Below are 19938 nucleotides of genomic sequence, written 5' to 3' on the forward strand. Positions count from 1 at the left end.
AGTATTTACAGGGGGTCCCCGGGGAGTGTGTCAGTATTTACAGGGGGTCCATGGGGAGTGTGTCAGTATTTACAGGTTGGTGCCTGGGGAGTGTGTCAGTATTTACAGGGGATTCCCTGGGGGGTGTGTCAGTATTTACAGGAGGTTCCCAGGGAGTGTGTTAGTATTTACAGGGTGTCCCCGGGGAGTGTGTCTGTATTTACAGGGAATTCCCTGGGGAGTGTGTCAGTATTTATAGGGGGCTCCCCGGGGAGTGTGTCAGCATTTACAGGGCGTCCCGGGAAGTGTGTCAGTATTCACAGGGGGTCCCCGGGGAGTGTGTCAGTATTTACAGGGGGTCCCCGGGGAGTGTGTCAGTATTTACAGGGAGTCCCTGAGGAGTGTGTCAGTATTTATAGGGGGTCCCCGGGGAGTGTGTCAGTATTTACAGGGGGGGCCCGGGGAGTGTGTCAGTATTTACAGGGGGTCTCCGGGGAGTGTGTCAGTATTTACAGGGGGTCCCCGGGGAGTGTGTCAGTATTTACAGAGGGTCCTCGGGGAGTGTGTCAGTATTTACAGGGGGTCCCCGTGGAGTGTGTCAGTATTTACTGGGGGTCCCGGGGAGTGTGTCAGTATTTACTGGGGGTTCCCGGGGAGTGTGTCAGTATTTACAGGGAGTCCCCGGGGAGTGTGTCAGCATTTACAGGGCGTCCCGGGGAGTGTGTCAGTATTTACAGGGAGTCCCCGGGGAGTGTGTAAGTATTTACAGGGGGTCCCCGGGGAGTGTGTCAGTATTGAGAGGGAGTCCCTGAGGAGTGTGTCAGTATTTACAGGGAGTCCCCGGGGAGTGTGTCAGTATTTACAGGTCGTCCCCGGGGAGTGCGTCAGTATTTACAGGGGGTCCCCGGTGAGTGTGTCAGTATTTACAGGGGGTTCCCCGGGGAGTGTGTCAGTATTTACAGGGGGTCCCGGGGAGTGTGTCAGTATTTACAGGGGGTCCCTGGGGAGTGTGTCAGTATTTACAGGGGGTCCCCGGGGAGTGTGTCAGTATTTACAGGGGGGTCCCGGGGAGTGTGTCAGTATTTACAGGGGGTCCCCGGGGAGTTTGTCAGTATTTACAGGGGGTCTCCGGGGAGTGTGTCAGTATTTACAGGGCGTCACCGGGGAGTGTGTCAGTATTTACAGGGGGTCCCCGGGGAGTGTGTCGGTATTTACAGGGGGTTCCCCGGGGAGTGTGTCAGTATTTACAGGGGGTCCCCGGGCAGTGTGTCAGTATTTACAGGGGGTCCCCGGGCAGTGTGTCAGTATTTACAGGGGGTCCCCGGGGAGTGTGTCAGTATTTACAGGGGGTCCCCGGGGAGTGTGTCAGTATTTACAGGGGGTCCCGGGGAGTGTGTCAGTATTTACAGACGTTCCCCGGGGAGTGTGTCAGTATTTACAGGGGGTCCCCGGGGAGTGTGTCAGTATTTACAGGGGGTTCCCGGGGAGTGTGTCAGTATTTACAGGGGGTTTCCCGGGGAGTGTGTCAGTATTTACAGACGTTCCCCGGGGAGTGTGTCAGTATTTACAGGGGGTCCCGGGGAGTGTGTCAGTATTTACAGACGTTCCCCGGGGAGTGTGTCAGTATTTACTGGGGGTTCCCCGGGGAGTGTGTCAGTATTTACAGGGGGTCCCTGGGGAGTGTGTCAGTATTTACAGGGGGTCCCTGGGGAGTGTGTCAGTATTTACAGGGGGTCCCGGGGAGTGTGTCAGTATTTACTGGGGGTTCCCCGGGGACTGTGTCAGTATTTACAGGGGGTTCCCGGGAAGTGTGTCAGTATTTACAGGGGGTCCCCGGGGAGTGTGTCAGTATTTACAGGGGGTCCCGAGGCAGTGTGTCAGTATTTACAGGGGGTTCCCGGGGAGTGTGTCAGTATTTACAGGGGGTCCCCGGGTGTGTGTCAGTATTTACAGGGGGTCCCCGGGGAGTGTGTCAGTATTTACAGGGGGTCCCCGGGGGAGTGTGTCAGTATTTACAGGGGGTTCCCGGGGAGTGTGTCAGTATTTACAGGGGGTCCCCGGGGAGTGTGTCAGTATTTACAGGGGGGCCCCGGGGAGTGTGTCAGTATTTACAGGGGGTCCCCGGGGAGTGTGTCAGTATTTACAGGGGTCCCGGGGAGTGGTCAAGTGTGAGGTGGTTCACTTTGGAAGGAGTAACAGGAATGCAGAGTACTGGGCTAATGGCAAGATTCTTGGTAGTGTAGATGAACAGAGAGATCTCGGCATCCAGGTACATAAATCCCTGAAAGTTGCCACCCAGGTTAATAGGGCTGTTAAGAAGGCATATGGTGTGCTAGCCTTTATCAGTAGGTGGATTGAGTTTCGGAGCCACGAGGTCATGCTGCAGCTGTACATAACTCTGGTGCGGCCGCACCTGGAGTACTGCGTGCAGTTCTGGTCACCACATTATAGGAAGGATGTGGAAGCTTTGGAACGGGTTCAGAGGAGATTTACTAGGATGTTGCCTGGTATGGAGGGAAGGTCTTACGAGGAAAGGCTCAGGGAATTGAGGTTGTTTTCGTTAGAGAGGAGAAGGCTGAGAGGTGACTTAATAGAGACATATAAGATAGTCAGAGGGTTAGATAGGGTGGACAGTGAGAGTCTTTTTCCTCGGATGGTGATGACCAACACGAGGGGACATAGCTTTAAATTGAGGGGTGGTAGATATAGGACAGATGTCAGAGGCAGTTTCTTTACTCAGAGAGTAGTAGGGGTGTGGAACGCCCTGCCTACAATAGTAGTAGACTCGCCAACTTTAAGGGCATTTAAATGGTCACTGGATAGACATACGGATGAAAATGGAATAGTGTAGGTCAGATAGGCTTCAGATGGTTTCACAGGTCGGCGCAACATCGAGGGCCGAAGGGCCCGTACTGCGCTGTAATGTTCTATGTTCTAAGCCAGGTTGCCTGTTGGTAGTGTAGCACACGTGAATTGGGAAGATGCATTGTCCTGCCATGGTATGTCACTGTACTGAGCTGAGCAGTAACAGTGTCCCTCATGGGCAGAGTTGTACCATGTCGTACCAGTCGTAGTTCGATTGGTGTCGGTTTTGTCGCGCTCGTTGTCGACGTTGTTGCCTTTGGTGCGCTTCTTGTTATTGTCTTTAATGTTGTTGTGTTTGCTGTGCTCAAGGACCACACTCTGTGGATAATACGAGTCCTTCGCACAGTTACTCGTGTCAGCGTGCTTTGTGGCATCTGCTGTTTCCTTGAGCGGCCGTCACTGAGTTTGCGGCGCTCCCCGTCTGGAGTCTGGTCTATGTCACCTGAATCAGTTTTGGCTTCTTGCCGCTCCCAATCCGGAGTCATTTCTGGTTCACTTGAGTCAGCTGAGGTTTCTTAATGCTCCACGTCCAGCGTCAAAACGTTCAGGAATTCATTTGCTTGTGGAGAGGCTCGAGCGAATGAGGTTTGAAGTAACGTGGTGTCACCGGAGTCACCAGTAGTCTCACTGTGATTGTCGAGTGCCTCTGTACACACTAGCTGAGGTCTGTCACGTTGCACATCTGGTATGGGAAGTGGGATGCCGTCGTCACTTGTCGCACATACAGTGGGTGGAGCCTCAGTGTCTTCTTGACTTTCACTTGAGCTGGGTAGACGGTCAGAATCTTCTTCTTGTTCACTGGAGCGTGGCAGACTTGCATCGTCTGCTGCTGGTTGCTCAGAGGAGGTTGCTAGACCCTCATGGTCTTGTTCATGCAAGGACTGCGCTCTGGAGTCTTACGTCCCTTCCATCGTAGAGTCTGTCCACGAGCTCGCTGTGGAGGCTTATGTCACTCCCTCTGTGGAGTCTTGCAGCATTCCCTGAGTGGAATCGTGCATTGGTTTCGCCGTGGAGACTGTCATCACTTCTTGTGAGGAGGCTGGGACCCTGCGTGGTGCGTGGACCACTCTCTGTGTGGCAGCAGGCCGCTCTCTGTGTGGCAGCAGGCCGCTCTCTGTGTGGCAGCAGGCCGCTCTCTGTGTGGCAGCAGGCCGCTCTCTGTGTGGCAGCAGGCCGCTCTCTGTGTGGCAGCAGGCCACTCTCTGTGGGGCAGCAGGCCGCTCTCTGTGTGGCAGCAGGCCGCTCTCTGTGTGGCAGCAGGCCGCTCTCTGTGAGGCAGCAAGCCGCTCTCTGTGTGGCAGCAGGCCGCTGTCTGTGTGGCAGCAGGCCGCTCTCTGTGTGGCAGCAGGCCGGTCTCTGTGTGGCAGCAGCTCTCTGTGTGGCAGCAGGCCGCTCTCTGTGTGGCAGCAGGCCGCTCTCTGTGTGGCAGCAGGCCGCTCTCTGTGTGGCAGCAGGCCACTCTCTGTGTGGCAGCAGGCCGCTCTCTGTGTGGCAGCAGGCCGCTCTCTGTGAGGCAGCAGGCCGCTCTCTGTGTGGCAGCAGGCCGGTCTCTGTGGGGCAGCAGGCCGCTCTCTGTGTGGCAGCAGGCCGCTCTCTGTGTGGCAGCAGGCCGCTCTCTGTGTGGCAGCAGGCCGCTCTCTGTGTGGCAGCAGGCCGCTCTCTGTGTGGCAGCAGGCCGCTCTCTGTGTGGCAGCAGGCCGCTCTCTGTGTGGCAGCAGGCCGCTCTCTGTGTGGCAGCAGGCCGCTCTCTGTGTGGCAGCAGGCCGCTCTCTGTGTGGCAGCAGGCCGCTCTCTGTGTGGCAGCAGGCCGCTCTCTGTGTGGCAGCAGGCCGCTCTCTGTGTGGCAGCAGGCCGGTCTCTGTGTGGCAGCAGGCCGCTCTCTGTGTGGCAGCAGGCCGCTCTCTGTGTGGCAGCAGGCCGCTCTCTGTGTGGCAGCAGGCCGCTCTCTGTGTGGCAGCAGGCCGCTCTCTGTGTGGCAGCAGGCCGCTCTCTGTGTGGCAGCAGGCCGCTCTCTGTGTGGCAGCAGGCCGGTCTCTGTGTGGCAGCAGGCCGCTCTCTGTGTGGCAGCAGGCCGCTCTCTGTGTGGCAGCAGGCCGCTCTCTGTGAGGCAGCAGGCCGCTCTCTGTGTGGCCGCTCTCTGTGTGGCAGCAGGCCGCTCTCTGTGTGGCAGCAGGCCGCTCTCTGTGTGGCAGCAGGCCGCTCTCTGTGTGGCAGCAGGCCGCTCTCTGTGTGGCAGCAGCTCTCTGTGTGGCAGCAAGCCGCTCTCTGTGTGGCAGCAGGCCGCTCTCTGTGTGGCAGCAGGCCGCTCTCTGTGTGGCAGCAGGCCGCTCTCTGTGTGGCAGCAGGCCGCTCTCTGTGTGGCAGCAGGCCGCTCTCTGTGTGGCAGCAGGCCGCTCTCTGTGTGGCAGCAGGCCGCTCTCTGTGTGGCAGCCGCTCTCTGTGTGGCAGCAGGCCGCTCTCTGTGTGGTAGCAGGCCGCTCTCTGTGTGGCAGCAGGCCGCTCTCTGTGTGGCAGCAGGCCGCTCTCTGTGTGGCAGCAGGCCGCTCTCTGTGTGGCAGCAGGCCGCTCTCTGTGCGGCAGCAGGCCGCTCTCTGTGTGGCAGCAGGCCGCTCTCTGTGTGGCAGCAGGCCGCTCTCTGTGTGGCAGCAGGCCGCTCTCTGTGTGGCAGCAGGCCGCTCTCTGTGAGGCAGCAGCTCTCTGTGTGGCAGCAGGCCGCTCTCTGTGTGGCAGCAGGCCGCTCTCTGTGTGGCAGCAGGCCGCTCTCTGTGTGGCAGCAGGCCGCTCTCTGTGTGGCAGCAGGCCGCTCTCTGTGCGGCAGCAGGCCGCTCTCTGTGTGGCAGCAGGCCGCTCTCTGTGTGGCAGCAGGCCGCTCTCTGTGTGGCAGCAGGCCGCTCTCTGTGTGGCAGCAGGCCGCTCTCTGTGTGGCAGCAGGCCGCTCTCTGTGAGGCAGCAGGCCGCTCTCTGTGTGGCAGCAGCTCTCTGTGTGGCAGCAGGCCGCTCTCTGTGTGGCAGCAGGCCGCTCTCTGTGCGGCAGCAGGCCGCTCTCTGTGCGGCAGCAGGCCGCTCTCTGTGTGGCAGCAGGCCGCTCTCTGTGTGGCAGCAGGCCGCTCTCTGTGTGGCAGCAGGCCGCTCTCTGTGTGGCAGCAGGCCGCTCTCTGTGAGGCAGCAGGCCGCTCTCTGTGTGGCAGCAGGCCGCTCTCTGTGTGGCAGCAGGCCGCTCTCTGTGTGGCAGCAGGCCGCTCTCTGTGTGGCAGCAGGCCGCTCTCTGTGTGGCAGCAGGCCGCTCTCTGTGTGGCAGCAGGCCGCTCTCTGTGTGGCAGCAGGCCGCTCTCTGTGTGGCAGCAGGCCGCTCTCTGTGTGGCAGCAGGCCGCTCTCTGTGTGGCAGCAGGCCGCTCTCTGTGTGGCAGCAGGCCGCTCTCTGTGTGGCAGCAGGCCGCTCTCTGTGAGGCAGCAGCTCTCTGTGGGCTTGTACCGCTCTCTGTCTCTTGGCATCAGGCCGCAGCATAATCCTGCATTCACGAGTGGGGATGTCGCTGGGCTGAGGATTCCCCAATCCGAAGAACTCGTCGTCGGGGTCTTCAATGTACAACACGTCTAGTTGCGGTTCGGATTTGGTTCTGGGGTAGCCACCTCCCAAGGTGAAATGTTCGTCTGAGTCGTTGTCTTCCAAAACCATATCATCTTCTAGGGCGGTGCTTACTGCTTGTTGCAGGGTTCTGCGGAGTTTACTTTCAGCTACTGGTCGAATTTCAGTCATTGTGCTGTTGTTCCAGGTGAAAGAATTGGATTTTACGGCTATAAAACTTTTTTTTAGTGTTTTGAGACATTTCCCCTTTAAGTGGGCGTGGTCCGGGGCCTCTAACGTCATGACGCTTGTGACGTAGAGCGCAGGAATGGATTGCGCATGCGCAGATCGCTGTTCCTTTACTTGGGGCCTTTTCGCAAGTGCGCATGCGCGAGAACCTTCCCGTTCTGTGCGCTCTTCGCGCAACTGCGCATCTGCGGCACCTTTTCCAAGATGGCCGCAAATCAGAACTGCCATTTTCTGCAATGGAAAGCCTACCTTCGCCTCGTGGTCAGTACTGGCGCCGCTTTTACTGTTTTTTCTTGTATCTTCCTCGCAGAATTCTTGGAATTTGTCCAGGACTGCCCGGGAGTCACTCTTGTTTTGTCCCTTTGAGTATTTGAAGGTCTGGAAGATTTCAGCTGCTTCCAGACCTGCGATGGTGAGTAGAAGCTTTATTTTCTCTGCATCCGCCACGCCATTGAGGTCGGACACTATCAGGTAGATCTCAAAATCTCTACCTGAACGCACACCAGTTTTCACTGAGATTGCCTTGGTACACGAGCTGCTGTGGAACCGGAATCTAGAACATCATCTTGCCTGGGTGTCATTGCTGGTTGTCATTGTTTGCTGAGTTGTAACTATATGGATTTAAACAGTTCACTCCTTGGTACCATGTTTTGTTATCCTCTTGACGTAGCATAAGCTGCTTCCTTGATGTGCTCTCTGACTAAGGAAGGTTCAGACTTGGAGATAGCTTTAACACGTTTATTAAACTGTTAACGATTCTCCTACTTGGATTCGACTCTCCTGTTAATCCTGCTATAGCTACTCAGACTGACGAACCAGTCTGCTACAATCCACGTGGTGGGTGTGATGTTGAATCAACCCTGTGTACACACTGAGTGTCTCCACTGGAAAGAGGAACATCATGTGTGCTGTGTCCTTTTATATGGGTTGGTGTAATGCCCTCCTGTGGTAGTGTCACCTCTGTGTGTATCGTAAATGTCCATTGGTCGTGTCCTATCTTACTGGCCTATTGGTTGAATGCCTGTGTGTCATCTCTCTGATGCTCCCTATAGTGTCTAGCTAGTCTACGTGTATTTACATTAACCCCTTGTGTATTTACAGTGATGCATATCACCACATGTGACAGTATTTATAGGGGGTCCCCAGGGAGTGTGTCAGTATTTACAGGGGGGGTCCCTGGGTAGTGTGTCAGAATTTGCTGCACGTTTCTGGTGAGTGTGTCAGTATTTGGAGGTGACTCCCCAAGGGTTGTCTCAGTATTTACAGGGCTCCCCAGCAAGTGTGATCTGCTCTCTCCCATAACCCTGTATCAATCCTAAATTATTCCCACTGCCAGCTCTCTAGCCATAGCCCTTTAGCAAGCCCCAAACGAATCCCACTGCCCCGCGTTCTTTCCATATCCCTGTATCAATCCCAAACTAATCCCACTGCCCCGCGTTCTCCCCATAGCCCTGTATCAATCCCAAACTAATCCCACTGCCCCGCGTTCTCCCCATATCCCTGTATCAATCCCAAACTAATCCCACTGCCCCGTGTTCTCCCCATATCCCTGTATCAATCCCAAACTAATCCCACTGCCCGCGTTCTTTCCATATCCCTGTATCAATCCCAAACTAATCCCACTGCCCCACGTTCTCCCCACAGCCCTGTATCAATCCCAAACTAATCCCACTGCCCCGCGTTCTCCCCATAGCCCTGTATAAATCCCAAACTAATCCCACTGCCCCACTCTCTCCCCATAGCCCTGCATCAATCCCAAACTAATCCCACTGCCCCGCGTTCTTTCCTGTATCAATCCCAAACTAATCCCACTGCCCCACTCTCTCCCCATATCCCTGTACAATAGCAAAGTTATACCACTTTCCTGCTCTCTCCTGATGGGGACAGTGTAGAGGCAGCTTTATTCTGTATCTACCCCCGTGCTGTACCTGTCCTGGGAGTGTTTGATGGGGACAGTATAGAGGCAGCTTTACTCTGTATCTACCTCTGTGCTGTACCTGTCCTGGGAGTGTTTGATGGGGACAGTGTAGAGGGAGCTTTACTCTATATCTACCCCCATGCTGTACCTGTCCTGGGAATGTTTGATGGGGACAGTGTAGAGGGAGCTTTACCCTGTATCTAACCCCGTGCTGTACCTGTCCTTGGAGTGTTTGATGGGGACAGTGTAGAGGGAACTTTACTCTGTATCTAACCCCGTGCTGTACCTGTCCTGGGAGTGTTTGATGGGGACAGTGCAGAGGGACCTTTACTCTGTAAATAACCCCGTGCTACAATGGGCAGACTTTTAAGATGTTTGAGGAATTGGCACCCTGTACCTACTAAGTCACCCAGGCTTCTCGATGGCTGCTTGTTGGTTTCAAGGAATGAAGCGATGCTGGGACGTGTTGGCCAGGGTGGTGAGGCGGGCACTGGGTGGGATATACGGTGGATGTGAAGCTGTGTTCGTTGGCAGGGTTGTTTGGGGCTGGTGGGCAATGAGGGTTTGGGCCAGCGGGGCTGAGGGAACTGTTGTAGGGGCAGGAGTTTAGAATCGGTTAAAATGACATAAAATGGAGGGACAGGGGTCCAAAATGGAGCCAGCGGACGCTGCAAAATGGAGGGTCCATTGCGTGCCTTAAAGATTCCAGAAAAATTTTAAAATCATGATTACTCGCCCCCGGAACATTCCGCCAGAGGGGGAAAGGAGTTGGAGGCGAATAAAACACATGGGCGAGCTGGAAGTAAATGTCGGTGAAGGATGTGGCCTACATTTCAATCACTCCCTCTCTCCTTCTCTCCCTCTCTCTGTTGCTAGGCCGCTGGCCGTCCCACTCAGCTGCTCCGCTTGGCTGATCCCTTTCCACGTTCCTTAGCGAACCCCGTCCTGCCGCCGGATGTCGGAGTGTGAGAAAGTCCTCGTCCATTGTCCAGGATGCGAGTCCCAGACGGACCCTGGGAAAGAAGCCGTCCGCCATGGTGAGTGCGCCATTTTACTTTGTCGCCAGGGCTGGTTAGACTGGGAAGCTGGGCCGGCATGTGCCAGGGCAGATCCAGTCGCAGATTGGGGAGAAGCAGGATGGTGATGAAGGGCCCCCTACATCCTTCAATACCCCACCATGTTGCTGGTCACGGTTGGGTGTGTGGATAGGGGGCAACCAGACAGTTCTCAGTATTGCAAGTGGGACAGGGAGACAGGAACTACTATGTACAGTATTCATAATACCACCACAGTGCAGAAGGTGGCCATCCGGCCCATCGAGTCTGCACCAACTCTCCAAAGGTGCCCCCTCAACTGGGGCCAATTCACGGCCCTCTCCCCTTAACCCCACCCAACATTTGGACACGAAGGGGCAATTTTTTAGCAAGGCCAATCCACCTAACCGGCACATCTTTGGACAGTGGGAGGAAACCGGAGCACCCGGAGGAAACCCGCATAGAACCCAGCGGGGAATCGAACCTGGGACCCTGGTGCTGTGAGGCAGCAGTGCTCACCACTGTGCCACCCTGGGTGAGGTAGGAGGCAGATTCCAAGTGTGATACGGAGAATGGACTGTGTATTCCACATGGAATAGGGAGACAGTATTCCAAGTGGGACACAGAGATGGGAAAGGTGCACAGTATTCCAAGTGCGATATGGAGACCAGAATCGTGCACAGTGTTCCAAATGAGTTAGGGAGACCAGAACTGTGCGCAGTATTCCAAGTGAGATACGGAACCGGATCTGTGCATAGTATTCCGAGTGGGATATGGAACTGGAGCTGTGCACAGTATTCCGAGTGAGATACGGAACCGGAGCTGTGCACAGTATTCCGAGTGGGTTACGGAACCGGAGCTGTGCACAGTATTCCGGGTGGGATACGGAACCGGAGCTGTGCACAGTATTCCGGGTGGGATACGGAACCGGAGCTGTGCACAGTATTCCGAGTGGGATACGGAACCGGAGCTGTGCACAGTATTCCGAGTGGGATACGGAACCGGAGCTGTGCACAGTATTCCGAGTGGGATACGGAACCGGAGCTGTGCACAGTATTCCGAGTGGGATACGGAACCGGAGCTGTGCACAGTATTCCGAGTGGGATACGGAACCGGAGCTGTGCACAGTATTCCGGGTGGGATACGGAACCGGAGCTGTGCACAGTATTCCGGGTGGGATACGGAACCGGAGCTGTGCACAGTATTCCGAGTGGGATATGGAACCGGAGCTGTGCACAGTATTTCGAGTGGGATACGGAACCGGAGCTGTGCACAGTATTCCGGGTGGGACAGGGAGACTGGAACTTGTACGGAACCTCAGTTTGGCCCAAGTTGTGGACAGTTCTGGTTACTGTGGATATGGAGACACATGAGGGGAAGGGGGGGGGGGTGCAGTACGACAAGGACAATCCTAGAATTGGTGGGGAGAATGTGGAGCTCACTCCCATAGGGAGTGGGTACAAAGAACAAAGAAAAGTACAGCACAGGAACGGGCCCTTCGGCCCTCCAAGCCTGTGCCGACCATGCTGCCTGTCTAATCTAAAATCTTCTACACTTCCTGGTTCCGTATCCCTCTATTCCCATCCTATCATGTATTCCAAGTGGGAGGCCCGTAACAGCCTCCCCGAACAGGCGCCGGAATGTGGCGACTAGGGGCTTTTCACAGTAGCTTCATATGAAGCCTACTCGTGACAATAAGCGGTTTTCATTTTTTATATTTGTCAAGATACCCCTTAAACATCACTATCGTCCCTGCTTCCACCACCTCCTCCAGCAGCAAGTTCCAGGCACCCACTATCCTCTGTGTAAAAAACTTGCCTCTTACATCTCCTCTAAACCTTGCCCCGCGCACCTTAAACCTCTGCCCCCTAGTAATTGTCCCCTCTACCCTGGGGTAAAGCATGTGACTATCCACTCTGTCTATGCCCCTCATAATTTTGTAGACCTCTATCAAGTTGCCCCTCAACCTCCGTCGTTCCAGTGAGAACAAACCGAGTTTATTCAACTGCTCCTCATAGCTAATGCCCCCCATACCAGGCAACATCCTGGTAAATCTCTTCTTCACCCTCTCTAAAGCCTCCACATCCTTCTGGTAGTGTGGAGACCAGAATTGAACGCTATACTCCAAGTGTGGCCGAACTAAGGTTCTATACAGCTGCAACATGACTTGCCAATTCTTATACTCAATGCCCCGGCCAATGAAGGCAAGCATGCCGTATCCCTTCTTGTCTACCTTCTCCACCTGTGTTGCCCCTTTCAGTGACCTGTGGACCTGTACACCTAGATCTCTGTGACTTTCAATACTCTTGAAGGTTCTACCATTCACTGTATATTCCCTACCTGCATTAGACCTTCCAAAATACATCACCTCACATTTGTCCGGATTAAACTCTATCTGCCATCTCTCCGCCCAAGTCTCCAAACGATCTAAATCTTGCTGTATCCTCTGACAGTCCTCATCACTATCCGCAATTCCACCAACCTTCGTGTTGTCTGCAAACTTACTAATCAGATCAGTTACATGTTCCTCCAAATCATTTATATATACTACAAACAGCAAAGGTCCCAGCACTGATCCCTGCGGAACACCACGAGTCATAGCCCTCCAATTCGAAAAGCACCCTTCCATTGCTACTCTCTGCCTTCGATGACCTAGCCAGTTCTGTATCCACCTTGCCAGCTCACCCCTGATCCCGTGTGACTTCACCTTTTGTACCAGTCTACCATGAGGGACCTTGTCAAAGGCCTTACTGAAGTCCATGCAGACAACATCCACTGCCCTACCTGCATCAATTATCTTTGTGACCTCTTCAAAAAACTCTATCAAGTTAGTGAGGCACGACCTCCCCTTCACAAAACCATACTGCCTCTCACTAATACGTCCATTTGCTTCCAAATGGGAGTAGATCCTGTCTCGAAGAATTCTCTCCAGTAATTTCCCTACCACTGACGTAAGGCTCACTGGCCTGTAGTTCCCTGGATTATCCTTGCTACACGTCTTAAACAAAGGAACAACATTGGCTATTCTCCAGTCCTCCGGGACATCACCTGAAGACAGTGAGGATCCAAAGATTTCTGTCAAGGCCTCAGCAATTTCCTCTCTAGCCTCATTCAATATTCTGGGGTAGATCCCATCCGGCCCTGGGGACTTAACTACCTTAATATTTTTCAAGACACCCAACACCTTGTCTTTTTGGATCTCAATGTGACCCAGGCTATCGACACACCCTGCTCCAGACTCATCATCCACCAATTCCTTTTCTTTGGTGAATACTGATGCAAATTATTAATTTAGTACCTCGCCCATTTCCTCTGGCTCAACACATAGATTCCCTTGCCTATCCTTCAGTGGGTCAACCCTTTCCCTGGCTACCCTCTTGCTTTTTATGTATGTGTAAAAAGCCTTGGGATTTTCCTTAACCATATTTGCCAATGACGTTTCGTGACTTCTTCTAACCCTCCTGACTCCTTGCTTAACTTCCTTCCTACTTTCCTTATATTCCACACAGGCTTCATCTGTTCCCAGCCTTCTAGCCCTGACAAATGCCTCCTTTTTCTTTTTGATGAGGCCTACAATATCTCTCGTTATCCAAGGTTCCTGAAATTTGCCGTATTTATCCTTCTTCCGCACAGGAACATGTCGGTCCTGAATTCCTTTCAACTGACATTTGAAAGCCTCCCACATGCCAGATGTTGATTTGCCCTCAAACACCCACCCCCAATCTAGGTTCTTCAGTTCCTGCCTAATATTGTTATAATTAGCCTTTCCCCAATTTAGCACAATCACCCTAGGACCACCCGTATCCTTGTCCACCAGCACTTTAAAACTTACTGAATTGTGATCACTGCTCCCAAAATGCTCCCCTACTGAAACTTCTACCACCTGGCCGGGCTCATTCCCCAATACCAGGTCCAGTACAGCACCTTCCCTCGTTGCACTGTCTACATATTGTTTTAAGAAGCCCTGCTGGATGCTCCTTACAAACTCTGCCCCAACCAAGCCCCTAGCACTAAGTGAGTCCCAGTCAATATTGGGGAAGTTAAAGTCAACCATCACAACAACCCTGTTGTTTTTACTCGTTTCCAAAATCTGTCTACCTATCTGCTCCTCTATTTCCCACTGGCTGTTGGGAGGCCTGTAGCAAACCCCAACATTGTGAGTGCACCCTTCTTATTCCTGATCTCTACCCATATAGCCTCGCTGCCCTCTGAGGTGTCCTCCCGCAGTACAGCTGTGATATTCTTCCTAACCAGTAGCACAACTCCACCACCCCTTTTACATCCCCCTCTATCCCGCCTGAAACATCTAAATCCTGGTACGTTCAGCTGCCAATCCTGTCCTTCCCTCAACCAGGTCTCTGTAATGGCAACAACATCATAGTTCCAAGTACTAATCCAAGCTCTAAGTTCATCTGCCTTACCAGTTATACTTCTTGCATTAAAACATATGCACTTCAGGCCACCAGACCTGCTGTTTTCAGCAACATCTCCCTGTCTGCTCTTCCTCAGAGCCATACTGGCCCTATTCCCTAGTTGTCCCTCAATGTTTTCACCTTCTGACCTATTGCTCCGGTACCCACCCCCCTGCCATACTAGTTTAAACCCTCCCGTGTGACACTGGCAAACTTCGCAGCCAGGATATTTATGCCTTTCCAGTTTAGATGCAACCCGTCCTTCTTATACAGGTCACACCTGCCCCGGAAGAGCTCCCAGTGGTCCAGATAACGGAAACCCTCCCTCCTAGACCAGCTGTTTAGCCACATGTTTAGCTGCTCTATTTTCCTATTTCTAGCCTCACTCGCACGTGGCACAGGGAGTAATCCCGAGATTACAACCCTCGAGGTCCTGTCTTTTAACTTTCTGCCTAGCCCCCTGAACTCCTGCTGCAGGACCTCATGCCCCTTCCTGCCTATATCGTTAGTACCAATATGTACAATGACCTCTGCCTGTTTGCCCTCCCCCTTCAGGATGCCCGCTACACGTTCGGAGACATCCTGGTCCCTGGCACCAGGGAGGCAACATACCAGCCTGGAGTCTCTTTCACGTCCACAGAAGCGCCTATCTGTGCCCCTGACTATCGAGTCCCCTTTGACTATTGCTCTCCTGCGCTTTGACCTTCCCTGCTGAACATCAGAGCCAGCCGTGGTGCCACTGCTCTGGCTGCTGCTGTATTCCCCCTGATAGGCTACCCCCCCCTCTCCCCCCCCCCCCCCCGACAGTATCCAAAGGGGTATACCTGTTTGAGAGGGGGACAATCACAGGGGATTCCTGCACTGACTGCCTGTCCCTTCTGGTGGTCACCCATTTCTCTGCCTGCACCTTGGCTGTGACCACATTTATATAACTGCTATCTATGACGCTTTCCGCCACCTGCATCTCCTGAGTGCATCCAACTGCTGCTCCAACCGAACCATGCGGTCTGTGAGGAGCTCCAGTTGGGTGCACTTTCTGCAGATGAAGCCATCCGGGACGCTGGAAGCCTCCCGGACCTGCCACATCTCACAGTCAGAGCACTGCACCTCTCTAATTGACATTGTGTCAATTCATTAGTAAATTAAATTTAAAAATTAAAAAAAAAAGTTACTGTTAACTGTATGTTTTCACGCACTAGATTTCTATTATAAATGTGAAAGCTAAATACAGTACTCTCCGATCTCTGGCTTAGATACCCCTCTAAATTATAATTAAGTAATTATGTTTAATTAGTTTAACAATGCTTAATTTTTAAATTTAGTGTAGATTCCCAACCAGCCAATCAGGTAACAGCTTTACTGTGATGTCACTATAGTCCCACCCCCCCCACACAATTTGAAAAGGTAATAAAATAAAATGGAATAAAAATCACTTACCTTCCCAGGATGCTCTCTGGTTCACTCCCTGCAGATGAAAAGTTACAGGCCAGAAGAAAGAGAGAGAACAAAACAGTAGGGAAAAAGCACCTTCTCTCACTCTGAACCGAATTACCTCACTGTACCAAATTACCAAGTTCCAAATTCCCACTCTGGATGTGCTTCACTCCGGCTGTGCAAAGTGAATGTCGAACACGCTGCCAGGGGGAGTGGGGAGAATGTGGGACTCGCTCCCACGGGGAGTGGGGAGAATGTGGGACTCGCTCCCACGGGGAGTGGGGAGAATGTGGGACTCGCTCCCATGGGGAGTGGGGAGAATGTGGGACTCGCTCCCACAGGGAGTGGGGAGAATGTGGGACTCGCTCCCACGAGGAGTGGGGAGAATGTAGGACTCGCTCCCACGGGGAGTGGGGAGAATTTGGGACTCGCTCCCACAGGGAGTGGGGAGAATGTGGGAGTCACTCCCATAGGGAGTGAGCAGAATGTGGAACTCGCTCCCACGGGGAGTGGGGAGAATGTGGAACTTGCTCCCATGGGGAGTGGGGAGAATGTGGAACTCGCTCCCACGGGGAGTGGGGTGAATGTGGAACTCGCTATCACGGGGAGTGGGGAGAATGTGGAACTTGCTATCACAGGGAGTGGGGAGAATGTGGGAGTCACTCCCATAGGGAGTGAGCAGAATGTGGAACTCGCTATCATGGGGAGTGAGGAGAATGTGGAACTTGCTGTCACAGGGAGTGGGGAGAATGTGGGACTCGCTATCACAGGGATTCGGGAGAATGTGGAACTTGCTATCACAGGGAGTTGGGAGAATGTGGGACTCGCTCCCATGGGGAGTGGGGAGAATGTGGAACTTGCTATCACGGAGTGGGGGGAATGTGGAACTCGCTCCCACGGGGAGTGGGGAGAATGTGGAACTCGCTATCACAGGAATTCGGGAGAATGTGGGACTCGCTCCCAAAGAGAGTGGGGAGAAAGATATGAGGATGGTGAGATGGTGAAATTAGGGGAGTGGGAGGAGGCTGGTGTTGGGGCAGGAACACTGATACTTCAGCATTTATATGTCTGGCGTTGCCTGGCCTAGAGTTCTGCTGTCCAACATGATTCACTCTCTGAGGTAGGACTCCCTCCTGAGTGACAAATTAACACACTTGTCAGAGTGTTAACTGGCCATGTGGCAGGCAGTATTGGTGATCATAGGAGTAAGGATGTCTTACTGCAGCTGTCCAGGGCCTTGGTGAGGCCCCACCTGTACTGGGCCTTGGTGAGGCCACACCTGTACTGGGCCTTGGTGAGGTCCCACCTGTACAGGGCCTTGGTGAGGCCCCACCTGTACAGGGCCTTGGTGAGGCCCCACCTGTACTGGGCCTTGGTCAGGCCCCACCTGTACTGGGCCTTAGTGAGGCCCCACCTGTACAGGGGCTAGGCGAGGCCCCACCTGTACAGGGCCTTAGTGAGGCCCCACCTGTACAGGGGCTAGGCGAGGCCACACGTATACAGGGCCTTGGTGAGGCCCCACCTGTACAGGGGCTAGGCGAGGCCACACGTATACAGGGCCTTGGTGAGGCTCCACCTGTACTGGGCCTTGGTGAAGCCCCACCTGTACTGGGCCTTGGTGAGGCCCCACCTGTACTGGGCCTTGGTGAGGCCCCACCTGTACTAGGCCTTGGTGAGGCCCCACCTGTCCGGGGCCTTCGTGAGGCCCCACCTGTACAGGGCCTTGGTGAGGCCCCACCTGTACTAGGCCTTGGTGAGGCCCCACCTGTACTGGGCCTTGGTGAGGCCCCACCTGGAGCATTGCGTGCAGTTTTGGTTTTCAGGGCTGGACAGACTGGATGACGAGATGTTGTTTCCTCTGCCGAGGGAGGGGAGATGAGAACAAGGGGGTCACCGTCTCAGGAAACGTGGATCGGCCATTTAGGCTTGGGATGAGGACAAACCTCTTCACTCAGAGGGCGCTGAGCCTGTGGAATTCCCGACCACAGGAGGCTGTGGAAGCCAAGTGACTGAATATATTTAGGATGGAAATAGATAGATTTGTGGACTCTGAACGTGTCAAGGGATCTGGGGAGAGCGCGACGGTGTGGCTTCGAGATAGAGGATGAGCCACGATCATATAGAATGGCAGAACAGGCTGGAAAGGCCGAACTGCCTCCTCCTGCTCCTGTTTTCTGCCTCTCTACGTCCCTTGGGAGGGCAGGAAGGGAAACTGCCCGCGGTCCAGAATATTCCGGGCCTTGGATTTCATAGGCCGGCCTGTCTGGCCTACAGTTCTGGTTGTGATGTGTGTCACATCCCATGGGACGTCCAGAACCCGTATTGAACCGCAGTTCCTGCTCGCCAAACCTCCCACCGCTGGCCCTAATGGATATCCTGACAGTTTAATCTCCAGGTCGTTAAACGCCTCCTAGTCTGGAAGGAAAAATGATGTCAAGTGATCTCCCCAGGCGGCCCAGGGCAGACGGGGTAATGGATCTCCACACTGGCAGCTAAGCTCCGAGACTGCGAAGTGATTAACCTGATGCAACATTAAATAAGTTCTGACATTAGACAATTGTGCTGGTGAGCCCACATCTGGAGTATTGTGGACGGTATCGATCTCCTTGTTTGAGGAAGGACGTAAATGCGTTGGAAACAGTTCGGAGAAGGTTTACCAGGAACGGGCGGGTTGTCCGATGAGGGAAGGTCGGACAGGGCGGGCTTGGAGTTTAGAAAATTCAGAGACGACTCGATCGGAACCTTTCAGATCCTCTTGTGGGAGAATCTAGAACTGGGAGTGGTGGGGGGGGTGGGGGGGGGGGGGGGTGGGGGGGTGGGGGGGTTGTGGTCACTGTTTAAAAATAAGGGGGTCTCCCATTTCAGACGGAGATGATTCAGCGATGGATTGGGGCAGCAGGGTAGCATGGTGGTTAGCATAAATGCTTCACAGCTCCAGGGTCCCAGGTTCGATTCCCGGCTGGGTCACTGTCTGTGCGGAGTCTGCACGTCCACCCCGTGTTTGCGTGGGTTTCCTCCGGGTGCTCCGGTTTCCTCCCACAGTCCAAAGATGTGCGGGTTAGGTGGATTGGCCATGCTAAATTGCCCGCAGTGTCCTAAAAAAGTAAGGTTATGGGGGGGGCTGTTGGGTTACGGGTATAGGGTGGATACGTGGGTTTGAGTAGGGTGATCATTGCTCGGCACAACATCGAGGGCCGAAGGGCCTGTTCTGTGCTGTACTGTTCTATGTTCTATGAGGAGAATCTGTTTCTCTCAGAGGGTCGAGAGTCTCCGGAACTTTCTTCCTCAGACGGTGGGGTAAGCGGAATCTGCGAATGTTTTTTAAAGCCGAGGTGGATAGATTCTCGATTAGTGGAGGGAGGGGGGAGTGAAAGGTTACTGTTGGGGGGGGGGGGGGGGGGGTCGGCGATCTGGTGGCATTGAGGTGACAATCAGATGTGATCATATTGAATGGCAGAGCAGGACTCGATGGGCCGAGGTGAGTTACTTGCTGTAGGATTCCTAATCTTTGACCTGCCCTGCCAGCCGCAGTATTAATGCGGCTAGTACAGTTCAGTTTCTGATCAATGGTGACCTGCAGGATGTTGATTCATAGAATCATAAAATTTAGAATCATAGAATTTACAGTGCAGAAGGAGGCCATTCGGCTTGTCGAGTCTGCACCGGCCCTTGGAAAGAGCCCCCTACCCAAGCCCACACCTCTACCCTATCCCCGTAACCCATTGTGGGGGATAATGCCATTGAATGTCAAGGGGTGGTGGTTAGATCCTCTCTTGTAGGAGATGTTCAATTGCCTGGCACTTGTGCGGCGTGAATGTAACTTGCCCCTTGTCAGCCAAAGCCTGGATATTGCCCAGGTCTGGCTGCATTTGGACACGGACTGCTTCAATATCTGAGGAGTCGCGAATGGTGCTGAACATTGTGCAGCCATCCGCAAACATCCCCACTCCTGACCTTATGATGGAAGGGAGGTCATTGATAAAGCAGCTGAAGATGGCTGGGCCGAGGACACTACCCTGTATCCTGAGAAGGTGTCGTCTGGTTCTAGATACCCCCAACCAGCAAAAATGCCCTCCCTGCATCTAGTCTGTCCAGTCCTGTTAGAATTTTACATCTCCTCTCTCCCAGAAAGCAGCGGGCCTGGTAGATAAGGTGGCTATGAAGACCTACGGGATACTTATCTTTATTAATTGAGGCACAGATTTTAACAACAGGCGGGTTATAATGGAGCTAAACTATAAAACTCTGGTTAGGCCACAGCTGGAGTACTGTGTGCAGTTCTGGTCGCCACACTATCGGAAGGATGTGGTCGCAGGAGAGAGGGTTCAGAGGAGATTCGCCAGGATGTTGCCTGGGATGGAGCGTTTCAGCTATGAAGAGAGCCCGGTTAGTCTGGAGTTGTTTTACTTGGAGCAGAGAAGGCTCAGGTAGGACCTCATCAAGGTGGACAAAATTATGAGCGACATAGATAGGGTCGAGAG

General features: G+C 53.8%; 1 protein-coding gene across 1 annotated transcript in view; it reads left to right on the forward strand.

Moving 5' to 3' along the window:
• The window catches only part of LOC119955915 (myoD family inhibitor domain-containing protein-like), an 84872-nt gene that overhangs the window by 30447 nt on the left and 34487 nt on the right, over positions 1-19938 (forward strand). Inside the window, exon 2 of the mRNA XM_038782573.1 lies at positions 9454-9614. Coding sequence (XP_038638501.1) covers positions 9533-9614 — 82 coding nt within the window. The 5' untranslated portion in view covers positions 9454-9532. The remainder of the gene's footprint in view (positions 1-9453; positions 9615-19938) is intronic.

This window comes from Scyliorhinus canicula, chromosome 21 (assembly GCF_902713615.1).
Source record: "Scyliorhinus canicula chromosome 21, sScyCan1.1, whole genome shotgun sequence".
Taxonomy (NCBI): Eukaryota; Metazoa; Chordata; class Chondrichthyes; order Carcharhiniformes; family Scyliorhinidae; genus Scyliorhinus; species Scyliorhinus canicula.